Raw genomic sequence first — 19,791 nt, forward strand, 5'->3', positions numbered from 1 at the left:
GGTCCAGAACAGGTTAAAGATAGAAAATAATAGACTGTTTGTGACATCTTGGAACAACAACGAGCACCATGTAGAAATTAGACTCTTGAACAAAGAGTAAAAATTGTTCCACTCAATAGAGTAGAAATGTCTGCCCCTGTTTTGCAGCTGAGCACTTCCCTTTGAACTGCATATTAAAGAAAACTCTGCTTTACTAGGTTACATTAGGGTTAATGAATCCAATTTTTCTCAGCAGTATTAATAGACAGTCAATCTACAGTATTACCAACCAAGCACTTCAAAGGTACAAATGCTTTTCAGTCCAGTCATTATCCTTTGTGGATAGTGCTGGCAGTGTAAATAAAACAGAACAGGGGGATTGAATTCACAAAAGCTGATTGCTACCAAAAAGTGTAGCCTTTTGTTCTTTCATTCGTCTAAAGAAATCAACAAAGAAAGGAAAACAGCAGGAAAAAGTCAGATTTGTTTTATGTCTGTATTGTTCCTTTTAGGTTGGTCAGCTAAAGATATTGTTACAGTCAGTGCTTGATCAGTGGAGCATTTACAAAGAGGTTTATGAAGAGCTAAATAGCTACCTGATGGAAGCCAGGTATTCCCTATCCCGCTTCCGCCTATTGACAGGATCCATGGAGGCAGTGAAGGTCCAAGTAGAGAACCTTCAGGTGAGAAACCGAGTGGGCTCATGGTAATATCAACTACCTTTAAAGCATGTGAACACAGTTTGAATCCCAGTGTCTGCTCCATGTAACGTTAGGCGACTCACTTTACTGATGGATTTAAAACTCCATGGAGCAGGACTTGTGTCTGAAAAAGTCTATACAGTATGAAACAAATTATCTCAATAAGTATATAAAAACAAGATCCCTATTATGGCAAAGAAAGTAACAGAGATGTAAAAACTGATGCATGAAGAGCAGTCAAGAGAGCACTATGGGAGCTAAATGCCAGTAATAAACCACATTGATTATTGTACTGTTAGGATAGAGTCCAGATAGGTGCTAATGATATATTAATAGACTGTTGAACCCCTGCACAGGTTTTCTTCAAGACATCAGGGACAGGAATAACCACTCCAAACACATATAGCTAGAAAGGGAGGGACAGCGTGGACGACCAGCTGTTGGCGCCAAACTGGTTGTCATGATAACTGACAGTAAGGGGAGCGATTATCAAAGAGAGTATGTGCAAATAAAGGAATGAAAAATAAAGTGTCAAAAGTCGTCATACACATAGAGTATCAAAAATCACCATAAAACAATTCGCTATTAGGTCATAGGAAATGAGTAGATCTGTAACAAAGGCAAAATAAGGAATATTGCATATCTAAGCACAAGGTTTGGGGCTGAAAACAAGAGCTTTAGGCAAATAATGAGACACACGGCATGAAGCAGAAAAAGGACATGGCAGGGAGAGGCAACATAATACAAACTAACTAATAAGTAAGTATAGATATAGGATAAAGTATCTGTTGTCTAAATTTAGCATAGGTTGAACTTGATGGACGTACGTCATTTTTCAACCTCATCTACTATGTAACTATGTAACATTGTTATTCAATCAAGTTGAATTAATTGATATTCCAAAGTAGAAATCTCTATCGGTATCACACAGAAGCTCAGTTAGTGAATAAATCAATAAAGTCCTATATGAATCCAGTACATGGACAACCATTTTGGCACCAACTGCCAGTCTCCCACAGCATCCCTCATCTTACTATTCATATGTGCTTGGAATGGTTGAACTGGTCCAACATGTCTTGAAAAAGGTCAGTGCCGAGGCCAAAATGTCACACTGGAATGCCTCTCTCCTAACAAAATCAAAGCAAAGTCAGGAGCCTTTGCCCTTAGCCAATCTGCCTATTTTGTGAAGGCGAAAAATATGGTTATGTAGTGTACGTAAACATAGCGTGAATTAAACACAGAAGGCATTATATGACAAAGCGCTTTCACTTAAAGGAAGGGCAACAGTGGGATTACAGCTTTCAGTGTCTTATGTTTTTGCAGAGCCTGCAGGAAGACTTGGAAAAACAAGAGCGCAGTTTAGAGAAGTTTGGTTCTGTAACGAACCAACTTTTGAAAGTATGTAACCCCTTTGTGACAGAGACCCTCAAGAGCACTTTAAAGGAGGTCACAACAAGGTAAGAAAGAATATCCTCCGGCGCGTTGACCCAAGTATATTTGTTATAGATCAAAAAAAAATCAAAGAAGATAACAATGTGTTAATAAAAACTAACTCCCTTTTGAAAGTTCTTGCAATTAATATTCATGCACTTACAATTTGAGTATGACTTGTACTGTAGTTTTCTTCCTATCCGGAGTGTCAGAGATTAATCAAGACAGGCTAGATCTCCTGTATATACAGAGTATGCAATGGAAAAAAAAGAGAAAAAGATCATGGCACAATACATATATTACAAAAGACTTAGTTAGAACAATATTGCACGTACAGCCAGTATAATCAAAAACAGTGTTTTTGGATAGCTTCCCAGTGTGTGGTGGTGGACTCCCCGCTTCAGCAATAATCCTGCTCACATTCCAAGCATTGCGGAGTCCAGAGTCCACTTCCGTTTTATGCCTGCTTTATCCGTCGCCTCCGATTTTGTTGAGGGGAGACACTGCACCTCTCCTACTCCCCTGTACCTTGCGCGCGGCCATGGGTGCTGGGAGGAGATATTCAAACAGCGGTGCCGACTCACACTCGTACACGGGTATCCACGGATCAACAGCCAATAGCCTCAGCAGAGGGGGATCCTCACCATACGTCACGCGTCACAGGGAGCTGCAGTGGCTTAGTAAGTCCAAATCTAACATGTTTCGCTTCTGCTTCATCAGAGATAAGAAGCATGATGTTTTCAATAACATCTAATGATATTTTTTCTCTTGTCCTTTTAAGCACTTCAGATTCTTGTTACGTACAGTAATGTAGAGGGAAGGAATATATATAAGACATTTGGAGCACTGTACAGTGTTCCAAAGACAAAAAAAAGGACAAGCTCCAGGAAAACAGCAGGAAACAAATGAACTAATCCATTTTAAAATCAAAGGTTAAAAAGCGGAGCATAGGTAGAGAATAAGGTGGCAAATGTAGGAGGTCTGTATGGGGATAGGACCAGGAGCAGACCCGCAATACCTGACAGTAGAGCCGATGGCGGGAAGTGAATCATCCACGGCAAGTCAGCTGCGACTGCAATAAGCACCCATCTCAATGTTAATGTCTGGTGTAGAGTACACCATGTGCTCACGATAATTCACCGTCCCCCTTTCCTCCTGACAATGCGGTGCACCCCCCCTCCCCATTTCCCAGCAATCATTGACCCCCCCGGTCCCCGACACTCATTGACCCCCCCAACGCTCATTGCCCCCCCAGTCCCCGGCGCTCATTGACCCCCCCCCTCCGATGCTCATTACCCCCCCCTGGTCCCCGGCACTCGAGTGAGGAGGACATTACCTCTTGCTCGGAGCAGTGAGGTGGAGCCCGCAGGGTGAGGAGGAGAAGCGCTGAGTGAGGAGGAGAATCGGCGGGTGAAGTTTCCCTGTTTTGATGTCACTGCAAACCCTGTCCCATAGCCAATGGGAGAGCCCTACAGAGAGAGGTGTGGCCAGCCGCCAACCAATCAGAAAACGCACAAACCCACAGACAAACATCCTGACAGACAAACATTTAATTTTTATATATATATATATATATATATAGATAGATTAGTACAATAATGTACTTTACTGAAAATAAATTAGTTAAGCCACCCAAGAATACCCACCTGTATAGCGTCCAGTAATAACACCATCAATATAAGATGGTTATTTGAAATTACTGCAATATAGAGTAAGATATATATATCTTCTGCAAACATGGACAGAAAAGGTAAATTGACACAAGAAATCTGTACAAAGTATCAATATATATATCTAGCCCTGACTTATCAAAAACCGAAACTGTTGTGTTCATATATACAAAATAGATAGGGAACTATAGCAAACTTAGTAATAAATAATTCCAAGATATGCATAGATATACAGCAAATACTAAGAATGATATGAATTCAATGTTAGATTGTTAGCTTACAGTTCACACTAGCAATATATATATATATATATATATATATATATATATATATATATATATATATAATGTGTGTATATATATATATGTATATATATATATATATATGTATATATGTGTATATGTGTATATATATATATATGTATGTGTATATGTATGTCAAAGGGAAGGGGAAAGAAACTTGGAATGATGACAGCCAGTAACTTGGAATGATGACAGCCAGTATTAACACATGAGTGTAATTTAAAGAAAAAGTATATATATTTCTATTAAATATTTCATATGATTACAAAAAGAATCTTAGGTCCCACTCAGTATTGAGGCCTTTTGGTATCAATGTGTCCATGGTAAATATCCAAAATGCTTCCCTTTTATACAGAGCATTGGACCCATCTCCCCCTCGCATATGGGGCCTGATGTATTCTATAGCAACACATTTGAAATTCATAAGGCTACCTTGTTGACATTGATTAAAGTGATTGGACACTGTAAGTGTAAGGTCTCCATTTGTAATATTTCTCATGTGTTCTAGCATTCTAATTTTGAATGCCCTGGTTGTCAAACCAATGTATCTTTTGTTACATCCACAAAAAAATCATATAAATAACATAGTCAGTGTTACATGTTACAATGCCCATCTGTTATAACATCAATCTATCTTTTAATATCTTTGTCACTCAATATGTCTAATTAAGTCTTCTTTTTTGCTATGTATTAATTCTTTGCACATGTTTAATGCTAATTATGATTAGTGGTGGGGAGGTTTAGATAGTACCCTTCCCCCCTCCGTCTTTATACTCCTTGAGAAAGAGCAGTTGTTGCTTGAAACGCGTGGGAGGCGGTTCTTCTTTGTTCGTGGATGTAGTTTCCATTTTATGTATCTTATTAAAGAGTTTTTTTAAACTACTTTTTTACTGGTGAGTTCGGCATTTATGTGGGGCGGTTGTTCTTCTGATCATCTACCTTGCTTCTGTATAATGTTCCAGTCTGACCTTGGTCAAAAATGCAATCCCATATAGTAGTAGCTGGCCGAACAGATTCTTAACAATTTAATACGCTATCTAAACTAACTATAGGTAGTGTTTATCAGTGAAGTGTTTTCAGATTGTTGGGGGAAAATGTGTTTCATGACGTAAACTGTATTTATTTTGAACTCCCCATTAACTTTGTCTTCTTGCATCCTTCGCTTATAATTTCCAAGTATTTGTATTTGAAAACGGTAAAAATAAAAATGCTCCATTAATGATTTGGCTGTAGCAGATGAGTGCAGAGGTACATATAATGGAGACCAATTTCGGTGTAATTAACTCTTGGCTTTATTGAGTCTGTTCCTTTATCCAGGCAAAACATAAAAAAACAACAAAATAACGAACCCCTATCCCTTTGTAAGGGCTAACTTACTTCCCCAGACCCCATCTGCAGGACTGGAGAGATATTCCCATTACCAGCCACGCACCCCAAAGTCTCAGGTTGTACCTTAAGCAGGTGGCCCTCCATGTCAGTTTCTGGCAGGTTCCTGGGTCCTCTGTGTCCAGGAAATATAGGTCTCTGGGTGTCTTGATCTCAGCACAGCCTTTGTGCTCAAGACAGTGTCTGAAGGCATGCTTCAGAGCTCTGGGGCAGCTTTATTTAAACTGGGATAACTCCCTGTTACATTGGCCCCCTATAATTAAATGATATTATTGTATACAGCTACTAATGAACACAGTTCTGTACATATAGAGAGAACATTGGGGTGTACTGCGTCCCCAATTAACCAGTGCTACAGAGCTGATTTCCACCTGAATGATAAAGATGTGTTGCTTTGTCCGGAAGAACAAACTGTATACAGGAGCATATAAATGAATAAACCCCTAGTTGGAATGTGGTTCTGGCGGTGCGGAGAGTTGCGGGGGGTGCCTTCCCCCTCTCTCTTTTTTAACTTCCATGCTGCGATAAAGAATGTTCTATGCCCAGCCCAGCCTCTGCCATTTGTTGCGCGGCCGTGCCCGCTGTTTTTTCCTCCCCGGTGAGGATTCCCTGCCTGTACATATACACTACTTGAGGAGCTGAGAATCAGATAAATAATAAAAATGCCATTTAGCTTAGTCTAGATAAAGCCCTTATTTCAGATAACATTACATAGGTTCCATTGCTATTTTAGTACAACAAAAGCTCTCATACTGCTTTCCTATTTCATCTTTGAAGTAGTTTACATACTTTATAAAGCTTACATTTAGGCAACAATGTAATATTTTAATTTCCAAGAATGTAGTCAGGACCTTGATTCTGCTGGTAAAAAATGAACCATTGTTAACTTTTTTCACTGCTGAAAATAAATGTTAGTGGCCATGTACCGATGGAGGTAGATCGCTGGCAGTAATAAGACTATTACACACACAGTGACCAGTATTACAGTGTGCAATAACAATTGTTAACAGATGCAAAGCCAGTATAACCAGCCTCACACTGAAGAGACCCAACAGGTAGAAACAGCTGTCTGTGAGCAGGTTTACTGGCTATGCACTTCTTTAACCCAGGCTGTGCTGAAAAGCTGTGTAATACGTCAGGCATAAATTTATAGGGGTCCATGTTAAAATAGACAGGAAGTAAAAGGTGACACTCTGTGCTCATTTGCATGTCATTTCCCAGAATTCCTAGCTGCAGCGTTAGCACTGTATACTAAGAGATAATGGGGAAAATCAGGGTTGCAGATCTGTCTGAGACGTGTGAATGTGCTCACAAATGGTATTTTTAACAGATGGAATAATTTTATGGAGGAGATGGCAGAACAGCTGCATTTGAGCAAGGCTCTACTCCAGCTTTGGCAGAAGTACAAAGACTACTGCAGCCAGTGCACCGCTACTGTCCAGCATCATGAAGATCGGACCAACGAGCTGCTCAAGACTGCAACCAACAAGGACATTGCAGATGATGAGATACCTGCCTGGATAGATGAATGCAGTGTAAGTGTAATGAAACTTTAGTGCAGTTTTTGTCTACCCAGCAGCTGAAATATTATATAGCATCTTAATCAGCCCATTTAAAGATTTCTACAAGTCTCACCCTCTGATGTAAAAATTGTTCATTCTACATCAGCAAAAGTGGTCAATTGGGCCGTTTTTGTCTGAAATTCCCCATTAAAGTCAAAGACAAATTTTGTACGAAAATAGCACGATCTGCTGTTTCGGCTGATATAGATTAAGCCCCTTCATGTCAATTTTTTTGGGGAAAAATATTGTTGAAGTCTCTTGAAACAAGTTAGATTAGATGTAATGCTTTTATGCCTGAAAAAACTTACAAAGATGAGAAAATATTTATATCCACATATAGGGCACTGGGATTGAATGAGGACTTGTGGATGTATTTATGTATTTAATTACATTTTTGCCCAAATTTAGAACAGATATATATATAATGGTTATTGAGGCAAAAAGTGACACTGTGTGCTCATTTGCATGTCATTTCCCAGAATCCCTTGCTGCAGTGGAAGTGCTGTATGCTGGGTGATAATGGGGAAAGGCGGGGTTGCAGACCTGCCTAAGACATGCAGATGAGCATACAGTTATATTTGCATATTTGCTTTCCTGTGGAGGGTTTTTGTCACTTTTTTTACTCACCATAACTTAACTCAGTATTATCTCTCATTATCTCATTATCTCTCTCTCTCTCTCTCTCTCTCTCTCTCTCTCTCTCTCTCTCTCTCTCTCTCTCTCTCTCTCTCTCTCTCTCTCTCTCTCTCCTCTCTCTCTCTCTCTCTCTCTCTCTCTCTCTCTCTCTCTCTCCTCTCTCTCTCTCTCTCTCTCTCTCTCTCTCTCTCTCTCTCTCTCTCTCTCTCTCTCTCTCTCTCTCTCTCTCTCTCTCTCTCTCTCTCTCTCTCTCTCTCTCTCTCTCTCTCTCTCTCTCTCTCTCTCTCTCCCTCTCCCTCTCCCTCTCCCTCTCCCTCTCTCCCTCTCCCTCTCCCTCTCCCTCTCCCTCTCTCCCTCTCCCTCTCCCTCTCCCTCTCCCTCTCTCTCTCCTCATTTGCATGTCTTAGGCATGCGCTCATTTGCATGTCATTTCCCAGAATCCCTTGCTGCAGTGGAAGTGCTGTGTGCTGGGTGATAATGGTGAAAGGCGGGGTTGCAGACCTGCCTAAGACATGCAAATGAGCATACAGTTATATTTCCATTTGCTATATGCTTTGCTGTGGAGGGTTTTTGTCACTTTTTTTACTCACCATAACTTAACTATATATATATATATATATATATATATATATATTCAGCCTAATGCTAAATAAAGAGCAATGTGCTTCACCAATACTAAAGGGGGTTAATGATGATAGGGCAGCATATTGGACGTTATTGATAGAAAACACTTGTGTGCATCTAAATATATGTGATACCCCAAGCATGCCCCAGTCTCTAAAAAAACAGGCAGTGTTTAAACTGCTTAAGTGCTTAAACCTATGGATATTGGCCACTATTTACAAAGCAGAGCTATTCGGTTAGTCACATTCTGCTTCAGTAATAATAGACCTTGCAGCCCAGTCAAGTAAAGACTGGACTGTGTTTTATGGAATAGCACAGTTTAGTAAATATGGGCCGGGTGTGTCTGCCTTGTTACGGAGTTTAACCATTATTATGTTAATGATATAAAGCTGCTAATTACAGTCAGTAGCACGATAACTTATTTAGATTCCTTGGTTTGACAGTTTCTACTCCCACCATACAAATAACTGTAGTTAGGCAAGGCCCAGCCCGAAGAGTCCTGGTGAAGGAGGAGTGTGGTGTTTTAGAAAAGAGAGGTTTGAATATATGACTGGACACGGTCAGAAGGGTATCTGTTGTCTGGCACAACAACTACACTTTTTCATTATTTCAAACAGCAAATTAAGCAACCAGTGAAGTTTAAGATAAAATGGGTCTGTGTGGGAGATTTACTAAACTCTGATATGGGTTGTCGCCACGATACAATACTTTGCTTGGCAAAGTGGAACAGTAGCACAAATTGCATTAATATAGGATAGCATTTCTTTCACTCCTAGAGCTTGGACAAATACATTTGTATGTTCATGTATCATCACCTTTAGGGTTTTTCTCCATTAATCATATCATTATCCAAAATAGCTATCATTTATGTTTGTCTCAACAGGGTCTATTGACAGGTTTGAATGCTACAAACAAGTCATTGGTTGTTCTCCATGGAGTGGGAGAACAGCTTAAGCAACAGGTGGATACATCTGCAGCTGCAACTATTCTGTCTGATCAACTCTCACTCAGCCAACGGTTGTCAGTATTGGAACAGGCTCTCACAAGGCAGCAGGCTATCCTCCAGGTATTCAAAACTAATCCACCCAGCCAAGAACAATTTTAAACGTAATGTCAAAATTACAGTGTAGATCAGCAATGCATGTTTGCCGCCTCAATATTTTGGTTCCAAAATTGTTTCATCGACCTTTGTTTTTAACATGCTAATGGCTGAATGGAAACTAAATCATTATACCCTACTCTAATTCCTGTAAAATGGTTCTAATCATCACTGAAAAAATATGTACTCAGAAAAGTTCCAATCATAGCAATCAGAACTTCTGGAAAAGACAATCTGGGACGCTATACATTGTATATATTTGAACGTTGCTCAGCTGCAAAACTGATGCAGAAAACAGTGCCAGATTTTTCAGAGAAAGGAAAATAATGGAATTGATTAATCTATTGCTGTTTGTTGCACTAATATTGGCCCATATCTGCAGCTCGGAGATTTTCCTGAATACGTCTAACTATTTCCTCTCCTCCAGAAGGAGGCAGAGAAAAGTGGCCAAGACAAAGTACATAAGTATCAGCAGTGTTCGACAAACCTATACATTTGCTCGCCCCGGGCGAGTGGATTTAACCCCCGGGCGAGTAAATATTGGCCCAAGCAGCACACGTTTGGTACTAGGTGGCGAGTAGATTTTTTTGTGTGGCGAGTAGATTTTTTGGTGATTTGTCAACCACTGAGTATCAGACCTGACAAAGATATTTGTAGAACTTTAGTGGGTTATTTATCAAAGACTTCCAGCTGTAAAGCTGGGGAAAGAAAACTATACCATATTTATCACAGAAAACTCTCTCTTTTGAAGCCAATGACATTTTCTTCTTTGATATATCTGTTATAGTATTCTTGCACTTGTTTTGCAGCTGTAAGACTTTGATAGCCCCCGCTAGGTATTTGATGTAAGTGTACTGGAGGGTGTAATATATTTTAACTTATACCACCCTTTATGATTCTCTGATTTAATTACTTAGTTTCTATCAAAATATGCAATGCTGCTTTAACCTTTTCCACATCTGTGGCTTGTTTGGCAGATGCCTTCTGTAATGTAAATTGTGTTCAGTAGGAAAATTATATCATATTAATGTTATTCATTTGAACCTTTGTCAATAGAATATGTGTGAAAAGTATTTAGTATATTGTGAATTGCAAGTGAATGGAAGATAATATTAAAAGTACCATAAATTGTCTTTGCTGTAGGCTGGAGTTTTAGATTATGAGACATTCGTAAAGAGTCTGGAAGGCCTTGAGACCTGGATTTTAGAAGCAGGAGAAGTATTAAATGGACAGGATCCAAACCGTTCATCAGATCTTTCTACAATTCAGGATAGGATGGAAGAACTTAAAGTAAGTCGCAGTATTCATCTCATGTAGAAAAATATAGACATTACAGCATAATGAAAGGCAAGTCTTAATTATTGGTGTTAACGTAATTTGCCCCTAAATGATACATATGAAACTTCAGGCCATATTCATGAAGAAACGCTAAGCAGTAATGCATCTTTATGTTCATTCACTTGAATAGGCTATAAGGTGCCCCATGGCTTTGCACCACCTAGTAAATATGAACATTTATCTCAGTGCAAGTTCTTTTTTATCCTTCTGTTAAGTTGGGTATTTGCCATCTATTGCAGAGGCAGATGTTGAACTTCAGTAGCATGGCTTCAGACTTAGATCGGCTGAATGAGTTAGGCTATAGACTACCCCTGAATGACAAAGAAATCAAACGCATGCAGAACCTGAACAGGCGCTGGACTATGATCTCATCACAGACCACAGAACGGTTCAGGTACGGACAACTTTTTTAACCCTTGATGTCACATTTACTTGAAGTAACTTTATTTTCCATTAATTTGTAATATATATACAGGCATACCCCGGTTTAAGGACACTCACTTTAAGTACACTCGCGAGTAAGTACATATCGCTCAATAGGAAAACGGCAGCTCACGCATGCGCCTGTCAGCACGTCCTGAACAGCAATACTGTCTCCCTTATTTATTATTCGTTATTTACATCAGTTATGCCCGTATATGACGATTTCAGTACAGTACATGCATCGATAAATGGGAAAAAGGTAGTGCTTCACTTTAAGTACATTTTCACTTTTACATACATGCTCCGGTCCCATTGCGTACGTTAATGCGGGGTATGCCTGTATATATATATATATATGTTAAAAAAGATTTCACAGGCACTCCAATATAATATCCCATAAAGATAAAAAAACATACATTACCAAAAACTGGCAAAAAGGAGACAGCACTCAGGCAGGTAAATTCAGTTTCTGGTAATGTATGTACATATATTGTTTGTCCCAAAAGCATTCCTTTCTTGTCACCAACTTCAAATCGAATATTATTCCGACAAAATAAATATATCTGTTATACATAATAATATAAAATGTTGGTCCAAATTCAGACTGCTTTATAGTAAATGGATAATTCCCAAGCAATAATATGTTTAAATGTCAGAATGTACATATATACATTCCGGAGAAATTTGCCATCACTGTAATGTGGCTCATTCCCATTCTCTCCTTGCAGCAAGTTACAGGCTTTCTTGCTGCAACATCAGACTTTCCTCGAAAAATGTGAGACCTGGATGGAGTTTTTAATTCAGACAGAGCAGAAGCTCGCAGTGGAGATTTCAGGAAACTACCAGAACCTTCTAGAACAGCAAAGAGCACATGAGGCAAGTAACAAAGGCAGGCCTCCAAAACCACTGCAAATTGAATCAAACATGAACTATAAAGTATTCTGCTTTTCTTCTTTACTATTGTCACATAAATATCATAGAAAAAAATCAAATCAGCATGAATCTCCTTTATTAGGGGATCTCCCAGAGAATGAATACCTGTTGTCCTATCTCAGACTGTCAGCTTTAAATACATTTGCCCCTGTTTGTCCCAGAACTTGTTAATTTTTTTCCCTTGTACTGTATAGCAGTGACAGTGTACGCAGCCCTGTACATAGGATTTTTACAGACACAGTCCCTGCCCTGTAGGGCTTATAATCTATGTCCTGAGGCACAGGGAGATAAAGTGTCTTGCCCAAGGTCACAAGGAGCTCACACCGGGCTCCTGCTTCATGCTCACTGTTATTGCTATCAGAGTGAGTGCCTTTTACTCGCTGAACCGCTCCTTCTGCCCTGATACTTTTCCAATAAGATACTGTAGCTTGAGCCAAATAATAAAACACTGTGGTTTATTGTTGCATTTTAATATATTTGTCGGCTTAACGGAAAATATGTCTCCATTGGTAATATTTTCCTCCCTAACATGTCAGGGGAGTATGGTAACAACTGTGGCTTAGTGAATGAGATTAATGTCTGCTGACCTATTACTTTCTTGCATAGAATTCCCATTGATTTGGTATTTTTCATTGTCAGTTATTCCAAGCGGAAATGTTCAGCCGCCAGCAGATTTTGCATTCAATAATCGTCGATGGACAGCGCCTACTTGAACAAGGACAAGTGGATGACAGGTAGAAGTTTTCCTTATAATACATACTTCTGTATCGTTGAAAGACTTTTTAGGCACTCAAAGGCACCCAGTATGTTGGGATTTCCAGCACAGGAAGACAGCTTCACAGCATATTGAATGCCTTGGTGATCAATCCTCTCCAGTTACTGAATGCCATGCTAATTTTCTCACCTTGTATTGTTAGGGATGAATTCAACCTGAAACTAGCCTTACTTAGTAACCAGTGGCAAGGAGTGATCCGTCGGGCTCAACAGAGGAGAGGAATCATTGACAGCCAGATTCGCCAATGGCAGCGTTACAGAGAGATGGCTGAGAAGCTCCGCAAGTGGTTGGTGGAGATGTCCTATCAGCCGGTCACCGGCCTGGGAAGTGTTCCAATCCCACTGCAACAGGCCAGGACCCTTCTTGATGAGATGCAGGTAGAGTCCATATTTGTTCAGGATGTATTTCTATAGCATTCTTTTGTAGAAATTTTTTATTTCTGTGACATTATTGGGGCATTAATTGTTTAGGAGCGATCTTAATCCTTCCTGTAAAAAAAACATTGTGCATAGCATGTATATATGTATACAGAGTACTGTATTTCTATAAACTCGTTTCCCACAGCTCCTTCTTCCTGCACAGAATATACTATTGTCATGCCGGAGATTTTGTGTTGCCTCCACCCTGCTTAACTAGCACGTTGCAATGTAAAAACATTTCCTACTCCTGTGGAGTTTCTCTATTGGTGTTTAGAGGGTGTTTAAGTCACAATCATTTATCTCATGTGTTTTCTAAATAGAAAATAGATCTACTTGAAAGTATGTAGTCGTGCTCCTTATGACATTACAGGCCATTTTTGTATGGTTCCCGAAAGTGGCAATACACCTCTAATCCCATGCTGCAGAGTACTAATGCATTGAAAGTCTCTCTATAGCATTAACATGATTAAAAGATATACAGTAAGAGGATTTATTTACCAATTCTACTATACGGATGTATGCTGTAACATAAAAAACAGGTTATTACATAGACTAACCCTCAAGTACTAGAGAAAAAATGAAGTGTAATTACGACACCACTTTTTAAATGAATGAAGCATACAATTTGTTACCCTTTGTAATAGTTAATTTGTAGTTTTATTGCTCTTGTTATAGGTGCGAGAAAGTTTTCTCCCAATTAAAGAGGTGGTTCTACCTACAAATTTTATTTATTTTGCATAGGTGGGAAGCAGGGGGTCTCTGGACCAGAACCGTGTTCATTTTAGCTGCAGTGACTCCCTCCTTCCCTAGACACTTACCTCTGAAGGTGCCCCCAGTACCATCTCCTGCTGGGGAAACAAAATGGAGTTTTAGCTTTCCCACGGTAAGCGGGCCAATAGGAAGCCACAGCGTCATCCGTTGTGGCTTCATATTGGCCTGTGTGCAGCAGGAGATTTAAGAACCAGGAAGTACCAGCATCATCTATGTCGGTAAGTATCTTGAGAAGCAGGGGATCCCAGGATCTGAAATTAATGGTGTTCATCTCCTTAGAGTATTTTCCTTCGAATTCTCCTGTAAATGGAATTGGGCCTTGATAAGACAGATCCTTCCTTTGAGAAGATTATGTATTTCAGTTCCTTGAGGGTTTTTGGTAGTACTAAAAGTTTGGAATAATTAATTATCTCTCATGCGCCCTCCTGTCTAACTTCCTTTCTCCCCATCTTCAAGTCCTGTCTGTAAAGTCATTGTTACAATTAGACATTTCCATATATTTGTAAAATGACCACTTGACCCACTACATACACACTTACCCCCTTAATCTGGCCCTATTCAATTTGTACCTCTATGTACTCATCTTGTCTATGTACATTTTCCAATACAAGAGTTAGATTATAAGCTTTTTGGCAAAAGGACTAATTTTCCCCATGTCAACATCTATGTACTGTATTATGCATTTCTAGGTATTATTGTTCCCTGTATTATGTATTTTATAATATCTTTGTAAAGCACCATGTATACACCACATGGCACTATATAAATACAAGACAATTGGAAATACGTACAAACCCAAACATTGCTCAAATGGGACAGACTTAAATACTTGAACTGCATATATTTGCTTATGTGAAATAAGTAATTTAAAAAAATAGCTGTTACTAAGTATGAAGGAGCAGTGTAGTGGTAACTTTATCAGCCTTTGAATCTTACAGTATGATGTATATATTGTAGTATACTTTATAGGGAACTCAGTAATTGTATTGAAATTAAGCTTTAGACGGTCATCCGGCCAAAACATTCTGAATGAGTCTGATTGGTGTTTGCAGCTGAAAGAGAAAGTGCTTCACAGACAACAAGGGAGCTACATCCTCACCGTGGAAGCCGGAAAGCAACTGCTTCTCTCCGCTGACAGTGGAGCCGAAGCTGCCTTGCAGACAGAACTCATTGATATCCAAGAGAGGTGGAAGGCCACAACAGTGAGACTGGAGGAGCAGAAGAAGCAGCTTGCATTCCTGCTAAAAGTAGGTGGAACTACCCTAATATCGTGTCCTTAGTAGAGGAAATCTGTTTAACTGTATAGAGCTGCATATAATGAGGAGACCCGTTACCATTAAAAGCTCTTTATACTACAATATGAAGAACTTGCAAGCTGATATGTATATACATTGTGTACATTATTATTACATTGCGTGTTTTTGAAACTACTAATTGACAGAGAACGCAGGCAGCGACACTAGAGTGAACGGCAAGGATTTACTGGAAATGTAGCAAAGTGAGGCTACGGCCCTGCTGCCTGCGCTGAACGTGCGCCTACGAGGCTGGTGGCGCGTGCAGCTGAATTTCCCGGTCTGCAGAGAGCTGCAGGGGGAAAGACATGGGGTGCGTGATGGGGGAGTGACAGGGGCGCGGCCGTGACATCACCCGGCAGGTTCGCCCTCATTGGCTGAACCGCCGGGGGGTGTGGCCTAGCGCTCTGTCGCTAGTTCCCCTCACAATTTTCTTGCAGGCTAGAAAAACTCATTGCGCGGCGCGGTGCAGCGCGGTGCAGCGCGGCCCCCTCCCCTTGCAGTGGGCCCGGCCTCATTGAGGGGCGGCTTTTGTCCCTGCAGTGTCCGCCACAGCTGGCGCTGCAGTAGCCAGCGGGGACATGGCCTTACTCATCCATTATCAAACAAGACTGATATAGTCACATGACCACTCCTTATCTGGACCCTTTTATGTTTCTAGAGATCAATTTCCATAATCAGGATGAGAGATTAGCTCCTGAAAGCGTGCCAAAAATACTAGGTTATTCATCTAGTATTATTCTTTTAAATGCACAGTGGGCTCCAAGAAGCAAAGTGAACTAACAGTAGTCATGTGCTTAAAGCTGCAGTTCAGTCTTTTTTTTTTTTTTTTTTTATTTTTTTTTTTACTTCAATAGTTTCATGTGTGCAATCTCTAATTACCTAAAGAACTGTATAGCTGCAGGTCAATTCGTTCTCCATGTATTGATCGGCGAAATTTGGTGACATAATTAGTGAAGGGATCTGTTTTTCTTCTGCTTCTGTGTCTCAGTGGAAGCTCATGAATATTCATGAGCACTCCTGCACTGACATGTGCTAGAGGGAGGGCAGGGCTGACAAAGGGGTGTGCCAGGGCTTGTGACAGGACATGAAGGGGCAGTGCCTTAGCAAATGGCTGTTAAAATAGAATACAAGAAAATTGGTCTTTCAAAGTTGTTTTTTTAAAAACAGAAAATGCTAAAAGTATTTTTTCTTACTACAGAACTGATTTATTAAAAAAAAAAACACACATGCAGGATATTGACTGAACTGCAGCTTTAATAGGTTAAATGTTCTGTAGGTGACTGACACTTTAAAAAAAGACAAGTAAAAGCATTTTTTAATATGAAAAGTATGAATGATTCCATGGTAACCAAATTGAAGTTTGGAATGTCTTACAATTTGTAACTATTCTACTTTGCAATATGGCTCTTAATTCTTTGTCCATACTTATTTTCTTACATTCATGTGTAAAGTCATTGAAATGCAAGTATTAGTCCGACAGATAAAAGTTGATTGAAAAGTCATATTGCATTAAAATTATACAGGACCATTGAACAAATGTATTAGTCTTTCACAGGTAATAATTAATCTTTTGCTTTAAGAGTTATTTAATATTTCTAAGGATGCCAATTTGATAGTTTACAGTTTTGTAATTATAGATACTGAGAATATAGATATAGAGAATTATAGGTACTGTCTGTAACAAATCGTGATACCTTTAAAGCAGCAGTCCAAGCTGCTGTTTTTTTCTTATTTTTTTTTTGCCCCTTTAATGTGTGCATCAATACAATCTACACAATGATAAGTAATTAGCTAAATTGTCGATCGATCCGTTCTCCGGCAAAGATTCTGCACGGGGGTTCACTAAATGACTGCAGAGGAGTATTCTGCTGTCAGTGGAATGCATTTGCATATTAATATGACAAAGTTATGTGGGGCAGTCACTAGATACAATTGGTGCACTGCTAGATAGAGGGCAGGGCTCAAAAAGGGGTGTGCCAGAGCCTGTTTCAGAAGAGGAAGGGGATGTGACTTTGTAAATGGTTGCTATAGAAACAAAAAATGCTTTTACATTATAATACTTAAAAATGTAATCTAGAGTTGTTGTTTTTTTTTTAAATGCCACAGTATTTTCTCATAGTACAGAACTGATTTATTTAAAAAAAAAAACCACACACATGTCGAATATTGCTTGGACTGCAGCTTTAATGGGTCACTATTAAAGGTCTTCATGTATGTACATATAAACCAGCCTTGGAAAGCTCATTTACTCAAATGTGCACTACACTTTTTTGCCAACTAACTTTACAAATTTGCATGACGATGATGAACTTTGCTACAGCCGTTGTAACACGTGCAGAATCCAGATTGGCTGATTGCAAATGTACAAACCACTCTTTGATTTTGTTCCATTCTAATAGTCTGCTAATAACCAAGCATGCCATCCTTTTATTACAAGCCCGTGTTTTAGGTTAGCAGGAATATGATCACAGTTGTAAGACTCTGGGCACAGGAGATGTGTGGCTTGCGTTTTTACATCTCCTTGGAATAGGTCCCAGACTTTGCAGGTTTCTGAAGTACTGCAACGCTTGCTATATGTATAGTAGATAATAAATTCCTTATGTTAATAACCCTGCAGTGGCCACCTTGTGAAACAGCATAGGCCTGCTTCTTCTGTACGCTCAACCATGTGTGTAGAGTGTTAGGAATGCTGCTAAACATGCCGGTTTTGCATTGCAGGACTGGGGAAAGTGCGAGAAAGGAATAGCAGAATCTTTGGAAAAGCTCAGGACCTTCCGTAAAACTCTTTCTCAGCCTCTACCTGACCACCACGATGAGCTGCACACAGAACAGATTCGTTGCAAGGTAACTTACTGGACCGTTTTATGTTACTGGAGGTCAATTTCCATAATCAGGATAAGAGAGATTAGCTCCTTGCATGCCAAAAATACTTGGTTAGTCCTCTAGTATTATTATTTTAAATGGGCAGTGCCCTCCAAGAACAAAAGTGAACTAACGGTAGTCGTGTTTATTTGGTTTAATGTAGGGGACTGACACATGTAAAAAAAAAAAGTTACGCCATTTTTTAATATTGTAATAGGTATGACGGATTCCATGGTAACCCGATTGAAGGTTGGAATTTTTTACAATTTGTAACTAGTCTATTTGGCGATGTGGCTCTTAATTCTGAATCCACTCTTATTTTCTTACTTTCAGTTGTGTAAAGTCATTGAAATGGAAGCACTAGTCAAACAGATACAAATTTGAATACAGTAATCGTAAAGCATTACAATTATACAGGACCCATTGAAAAAAGTGTATTCGTACATAAATAAGTCACAAATAAAATAGTAATAAATGAGTTCAACTTTTGCTTTACGATTTATTGAATATTTCTAAGTAAGCCAATTCAATTGTTTACGGTTTTGTTTTTTTGCCTGCTGCATGTTTTTTCCCTGCCCCTTTAAAGGTGTATAAAAAGAGCTTTTAGAAATCAACCAATCAGAATTATTTATTCATCTAAATCAACAGATACTTGGCCCAGTGGCTCATGGGCTATTTAATGTGAGTAAAAGGTTTGCATGTATGTACTTGATTTACAGTTCTACATCTCCTAGTATTTGGACTGGAACTACTTCCACCCTTTGATAATATACTTTAGGGAATCCAGTTATTCACACATGCAAAAATATCTCTTGTTTATTCCAATGTTGTGTCATTTCAATTCTAAATCGAATTTTTGTTTTACAACGCTTTTTATAGCACGCAACGAATTACAAGAGATCCTACTATTTTGGTGGCTTGTAGAATGGATATGTTGCAGGTTTAAAATGTATTTCACCTCAGCGACTAGGAAAATTGCATCAAGTGCGCATCTGACACATCAGATTAGCACTTTCTGTTTTTTCCCCTTGCTGCCCTACGCATAGAACTTTCACAAATGGTACTTAGCAAAATTGTTCTTTGGACCGTTCCGGTCCACTAAAAATATAATTTCATGTAAAGCAAACCACAGGGCCTATTCTAGTAGCTGCGATAAATGCATATCCATTTTGAAAGAGCCCTTTTTGCACGAATTCGCATGTTGCCATATTCTAGAAGCCCTTCTCGCATGTCCAAACCGCACAAGAGTTTTTCTTTTTTAGAAGGCATTTAATTCCGGCCAAAATTTGTCAGTCTCACAAATGTTGCTAATTTGCTGGTATTCTAGTATCTCGTAAAGTAAAAAATGCAGACGCGAGTGGAAATAATCGCAAATGTTATCTCGCCACCTCCTGGCTGACGAGATTGCCCCAATACATGTAGATGCGATATTGGCTGTTTTTCCTTTGCTGGGCAGAGACTCCCTCATTCAATTAGTTTAATTACCTTTTTAGTGCACTTGTCAAACATTCTCCTCGACCGTCTACCTCATTACTGTATGTATATTATTGTAAACATTCATTATGACAGCTGTGAAATAACATAG

General features: G+C 39.3%; 1 protein-coding gene across 16 annotated transcripts in view; it reads left to right on the plus strand.

Moving 5' to 3' along the window:
- The window catches only part of SYNE1 (spectrin repeat containing nuclear envelope protein 1), a 603,546-nt gene that overhangs the window by 504,343 nt on the left and 79,412 nt on the right, over positions 1–19,791 (plus strand). For all 16 annotated transcript variants that reach the window (XM_075596504.1, XM_075596505.1, XM_075596506.1 and 13 more), the window contains 11 exons: positions 492–662; positions 2,004–2,137; positions 6,800–7,004; positions 9,175–9,357; positions 10,534–10,680; positions 10,968–11,122; positions 11,880–12,027; positions 12,724–12,818; positions 13,002–13,236; positions 15,102–15,296; positions 18,063–18,188. In XM_075596504.1, the coding sequence (XP_075452619.1) occupies positions 492–662; positions 2,004–2,137; positions 6,800–7,004; positions 9,175–9,357; positions 10,534–10,680; positions 10,968–11,122; positions 11,880–12,027; positions 12,724–12,818; positions 13,002–13,236; positions 15,102–15,296; positions 18,063–18,188 (1,794 nt within the window). The remainder of the gene's footprint in view (positions 1–491; positions 663–2,003; positions 2,138–6,799; positions 7,005–9,174; positions 9,358–10,533; positions 10,681–10,967; positions 11,123–11,879; positions 12,028–12,723; positions 12,819–13,001; positions 13,237–15,101; positions 15,297–18,062; positions 18,189–19,791) is intronic.

This window comes from Ascaphus truei, chromosome 4, assembly GCF_040206685.1.
Source record: "Ascaphus truei isolate aAscTru1 chromosome 4, aAscTru1.hap1, whole genome shotgun sequence".
In the NCBI taxonomy this organism is placed as follows: domain Eukaryota; kingdom Metazoa; phylum Chordata; class Amphibia; order Anura; family Ascaphidae; genus Ascaphus; species Ascaphus truei.